Source organism: Vipera ursinii, assembly GCF_947247035.1.
Source record: "Vipera ursinii genome assembly, chromosome: 2".
In the NCBI taxonomy this organism is placed as follows: Eukaryota; Metazoa; Chordata; class Lepidosauria; order Squamata; family Viperidae; genus Vipera; species Vipera ursinii.
Genome location: NC_139513.1, coordinates 250,974,223 through 250,980,222, shown reverse-complemented (window position 1 = coordinate 250,980,222; position 6,000 = coordinate 250,974,223). Strand labels below are relative to the sequence as shown.

The 6,000-nt window shown below is 38.1% G+C and overlaps 1 protein-coding gene across 1 annotated transcript in view; it reads right to left on the bottom strand.

Annotated features, from left to right (window-relative positions):
- Positions 1-5,447: 5,447 nt before the first annotated feature.
- The window catches only part of ST8SIA4 (ST8 alpha-N-acetyl-neuraminide alpha-2,8-sialyltransferase 4), a gene marked incomplete at its 3' end in the record, with an annotated part of 92,412 nt that continues 91,859 nt past the window's right edge, over positions 5,448-6,000 (bottom strand). Inside the window, exon 5 of the mRNA XM_083351965.1 lies at positions 5,448-5,730. Within this exon, the coding sequence (XP_083208091.1) occupies positions 5,448-5,730 (283 nt within the window). The remainder of the gene's footprint in view (positions 5,731-6,000) is intronic.

The following is a 6,000-nucleotide window of genomic DNA, read 5'->3' as shown; positions in this document are numbered from 1 at the left end:
GATGAACCGGCTGATGATGGCTTGCAGGCTTGGCAGAGCTCCCAGCCGGGGCCCTCTTCTCAGCTGCGTGAGCCCGATAGTGCGGAGGATGATGACCCACAGCTGGCCCTGTTCAAGGACGCCCGACGCAGGAGGCAGTCGAGCAGGACCAAGCAGAGAAAGGCTGCGGGTCTCCTCGGGAGGAGGCAGAGGGAGGCCACGCCCTGAACTCTGAATAAAAGGAGTGTTTGGGGAAGGGCTGGTTGCTGAAAGCAACCCTTCCGCTTGAGGATTCAAGTTCCAGTGTTTTTGTTTCTTGTTCTGTTAATTGACTAATAAATCTTGGCAGACGCTTTTCAGCCTTGGACGCTCTCCAGTCTCTACTGTTTGAATAGGGGTTTGCCTTATTACAAGGCCGGTAGTTGGCTGGTTCAGAACACTAGAGATCAAATTGCCAACATACGCTAGATTATGGAGAAAGATAGGAAGTTCCAGAAAAACATCTACTTCTGCTTCATTGACTATGCTAAAGCCTTTGATTATGTGGATCACAACAAATTGTGGCAAGTCCTTAAAGAGATGGGTGTACCAGACCATCTTATTTGTCTCTTGAGAAACCTATATGTGGGTCAAGAAGCAATAGTGAGAACTGGACACGGAACCGCTGATTTGATTCAAAATTGGGAAAGGAGTCCGGCAAGGCTATATACTGTTGCCCTGCCTATTTAACTTATATACAGAGCACATCATGAGAAAGGCAGGGCTAGATAAATCAAAAGTTGGAATTAAGATTCCTGGGAGAAATATCAACTAAGATATGCAGACAATTCCACTCTAATGGCAGAAAGTGAAGAGGAACTAAAGAGCCTCTTGATGCAGGTGAAGGAGGAAAGTGCAAAAGTGGGCTTAAAACTCAACGTTAAGAAAGTCAAGATCATGGCATCCAGCCCTCTCAATTCCTGGCCAATAGATGGGGGAAGAAATGGAGGTAGTGACAGATTTTATTTTCCTGGGCTCCAAGATCACCGCAGATGGGGATTGCAGCCAAGAAGTTAAAAGACGCTTGCTCCTGGGGAGGAAAGCTATAGCAAATTTAGACAGCATACTAAAAAGCAGAGACATCACCCTGCCAACCAAAGTGTGTATAGTCAAGGCCATGGTTTTCCCTGTTGCAATGTATGGCTGTGAAATTTTATTTAATTCCATTTTTATTTTAATTCCATTTTATATCCCGCCCTTCTCCGAAGACTCAGGGCGGCTTACAAGCTTAGCAGTAGCCTTCATTCTATGTATATGCCTGCTTATTAGGGCTTTCACACACACCCCCAAGCGGCATTATTACAAAGTCAGCTTAATTGCCCCCAACAATCTGGGTCCTCATTTTACCTACCTCGGAAGGATGGAAGGCTGAGTCAACCTTGAGCCTGGTGGGATGCGAACCTGCACTAATTGCAGGCAGCCAGTGTTACTTAAGGAGGCATTAGCCCACTGCTCCACCAATTCCCTATTTGGACCATAAGAATGGCTAAGTGCCAAAGAATTGAGGCCTTTGAACTATGGTGCTGGATAAGACTCCTGCGAGTCCCTTGGACTGCATGGCATTCAAACCGGTCAATCCTAGAGATCAACTCTGGCTGCTCTTTAGAAGGCCAGATTCTGAAGTTGAAACTCAATACTTTGGCCACCTAATGAGAAGGAAGGACTCACTGGAGAAGAGCCTAATGCTGGAAAGATTGAGGGCAACAAAAGAAGGGGACGACAGAGAATGAGGTGGCTGGATGGAGTCACTGAAGCAGTAGGCATGAGCTTAAATGGACTCCAGAAGATGGTAGAGGACAGGAAGGCCTGGAGGAACGTTGTCCATGGGATCGCAATGGTTTGGACATGACTTTGCAACTAACAACAATATAGCAATATATATTAATCTCTTTTTTTTTAATTCTAACTTTCTTCTTTTGATTTGGAAAATTTAAATTTTCCTGAGAGATGAAAAACATAAAAGGGGTTTTAATCTGTATTTTAGCCCTTTCTTTATAATTGACATATTGAACTAGTCTGTACAAGGAAAGAATAATATAAACCAGTGATAGGTGAATATGAAGATTCAAGATAAAGTAAGTTGATTATAAAGGCACCACTTAACATCTTGCGTGTAGGTTTTAAAGTATATAGTCTATTCTGCCCAAAAATTGCATTTTAAAAAATGCAGGCATCATTCTTAATAAAGTGAGTACCACAGCTTGCAGATATATCCTTTTGAATTTTTATGAACTAAAAAGAAAAATCCTACAACAATGAATTCTTGGTTGTTGAATGTATTTTAATGTATTTATTTTCTTACTGTATTGCAAACAAGTGAGCTTGTAAATAACCATAAATACTAATTAATCTTCTTTTGTTAGGAAGATCAATCTTATTTACTGAGTGAATAAGAAAGAGTATAATTTGCTAGCTTCAATGCCTCATTGAAAGAAAAGTTTGTGCTGGTTGAGTAGACTAGAAAAAAATTATTTTGTTCCTTTTTTTTTTAGAACAAGAAAAAGAAAATAGCTACCAGTAAAATAATACTGCAGGAATCAAATACTTTTTCTAGTGAAAAAGAAGCAGCAGCTAAATTCTTAGCATTGACGTGTATACATTTCTCAGAAGCTTGCGAATCAAGTTCAGTAATACCAACAACTGCATAACACCTTGTTGTGAATTGTTAACCATTTCCCATCCACTTTACCAATCTGAAATAACTTCATCCTTGTCTTAATCAAAAAGAAGAGTTATAGGTGAGAACAAATGTCTATGAGCTTTCCAAAGACATTATTATGGAGAACAGAATATGGATTAGACAGAATATTAGTACGATCCACCAAAGTTTCTCTTAGGGTCTTCTGAAGTGACAGTGATGAATTGGCAACTCATTAGTAAGTGGAAGGGATGAATAGCTGATCTTAATAAGGTAAGTTTTAAACCAGAATTAATTAATTAATTAATGCACGCACAAGTATGTAAGCAGAAAGGAAAAGTGTGAGAATAGAACTTAAGATCTGGAAGGAAGCTCAAGATTATTCCTTTGGTGAGAAAATGACATCCAAAGCCCATTCCTTATATGTTCTATTTAATAAGATCCAATTAAAGTGTATTCTGTGTTTGCTTTTCAGAAGTTTTCTCCTTTTGCTCTTATTTAGGAAGTGGAGATAAATGAGTAAGTACACTCTTCACCCTGTAGCAATTTTGACACCAGTCATTAAATGTGCTTCAAATACTAAGATTTGCAGCTATTCTGTGTACAACCCTGCTTGACATTAGTGCTTCCGTTAATCTTCCTCTTTAGAAAACCTTTGGGAGCAAAGTGCAACAATAGAATTCTTCAAAATAGTACAAGAAAAGGAAGCTTCTAAAAAGCAGAAAGGCAAAGTATCTTAGTAGTGAGGTTTTTCATTTACTATTTATCAAGATACTACTGTATATGTCAAGAAAAACAGGGATATTGTCCAGCACTATAATGAATATATTGTAAACAAACTAAAAATAGTGGGGGAAAACTGCAGAATCTGAAAATAAGTATTAATGTTTTTTTATTACTTCTATTATCCTATTTTGATTAATGAAAGTCACGGGCACATTCTAATTAAGAAGGGAGAAGAATCCATTTTGCGCTGTTTATAAAATATTCAATATTCAATAAAATATTCAAAAACCAAGGCAAGTTAAGGAATTTGTCATTCAAACAGAATCTACCTACTAAGTTAACAGGAAACAGAGATGATTGCAAACGGTTTCCTCAGCAGTACAGCAACACAGTGATAACGCTAAATGTACATGTTTTTGTCAATACAAGGTAAATAAATACATTATCAATTACAAAAATCAGCATAATCTTTGGTACCAAATGTAAGGGCACCTGCTTGTTAATAGTATTCTTTTCATATGCCATACAAGGAAACAATCTTGCTTTAATAACTGCTCAAAATATGAAATGCTTTCAGGATGATTTAACTTATGACATAGGGCCAAATTACATGGATTTCTTCTCCATTTAGCTCTCCTCTATTAGAGACCTTGGCAGGAGGTGGTGAGAGTCCAAAAAAAGTCAATATGGTGGCTCAACCACATAACCAAAACCTTACCCTTTGTCACACACACCTCGTGGATGCTCCTAACCTTCAATGTGCTTTAAAAACATGCTTAGGATAGTTGTTTTTAAAATGACAGTTTGAAGACAAAGCCATATGAAGCCCTGAGCCAGAACATGTTCCCCATCGGATTTCAGGGTATAAGCCAGCCTCTGGTTTGAAAATCTTTCCTTCTGTTGCTGCTGTTTGAGGCAAATAATAATTGAGAATAGATGCATGAGCCCCAATATGAAACCAGCCATCTGGATCAGGCTCTCACAACTGCTTTTTCTTTAAAACAGAACAGACAGGGAAGAATGTTTTTCATTTGAACGTGTATTTATCAGTCCCTCCAACAGAAGCACATTTTTATTATTATTATCAAATTTCTATGCTGCCCATCTCACTGAAACAGCAACCTGGGGAGGCACATAAAGCAACTGGGAGATTCTAAGCCCTAGTACTCAAATTATACTGTTTTTTAAATACTGCTCAAAACAGTCTCTCTGAGATGACTTTTCCACCGTCCACTTTGTATAAGAGGGATTTAGTCAAGTATCATTCTTGTCAGCACTACATCTTCCTTCAGGTGGTTAAGGCTAGCATAGAGTATATTCTGTGGCCTGCAAAACCAGGGGAATGGCTCTGCATACTACAGCATCAACAAGCCCTCACATGGAGCTAGTTTTGACTTTAAGCAAGGTTAAGCTGAACAAGATGATACAATATTCATTTTAACTTTCAGGGATTTTTAAAGAATTAAGACATTCTTCTAAGATCAATACCTAAAGTTCAGTTAGAAAGTCCATATTATTGTCTTTTAAAAATCCCTTACAGAGTTCCAATACCCAAACACTATGATAATAAATGCATGACAATTGGAAAGAAAAAGAGAAAGAGGTTATAATACAAAGTTAGGCATTCCTCCGACCAAGGTGTCTTGTTTGATCTTTGAGATATGATCCACTGCTCTCCAAATTCCACCTTGACTTCGGATTCCTTTCACTTCGTTTCAATGCCAGGTTATTCCTTTGGACATTGCCTGACTTTGTGCGGAGGCAAATGAGCAGCGAGCAAATAATTTGCTTCTTTTAACAAGTGATGAATGCATTGCTGGATCTTGTAAACACTACTGATTGTATACATTCAAGATTTCTTTTTAGCAAAAGTGGCACTTACTTGAACCAATCCACTCAAGATTTAGCACTTCAACAGGTAAAACATCAGCTGGTAATAGACTTGATGTACTTCCTTATGTTCGGATGGCTTGGTACAGTGCACTGGGCTATATCCACTGTTTGGATCCCACTGCTGTTCTATAAAATCTGAATTTCCTGTATTTCTCGATACTTGACTCGTGCATTATTGCTGTATACATTTCCCTGTGGTCAATTTAAGTGCTCCTCTATTATGTAACATGTTCAGTGTTTTAAACTCTAATGGCATCCTATGGGGACTGGCGTTTGAAAAGTATCTGTACTTTAAGTCATCATAATAATGATATTTGACTGGTTTTCCATTTATATCCTTTGGGAAGGGCCAGAATCCGTAAAGGTGAATTTCATCACAGAACCTCGTTGCGAGGGTATACATAAGGAGTCCTGTGCTGGGTCGCTTGATGTAAACTTTGTTGGTTAGCCAGTAACTGTAGAAGTTGGAAAACAAACAGAAGTACATTTTATTATTAGGAAACTCCAACAAGAACTTTATCTTAAATTATTTTTCATTGAAATATGCTTTTCTAAGCCTTTTGTATCAAAATAAACATATTACACTGCACTTTAATACTATTTCAGAGATACGTACATTGTGTTTACCAAAAATTGAATCCAGAGATAAGTCTGGGAAATGGCAACCAAATCACATAGTGAATTCACTAAGTTTTAATTAATCTCAGAGATTGGAGCATTTTCTC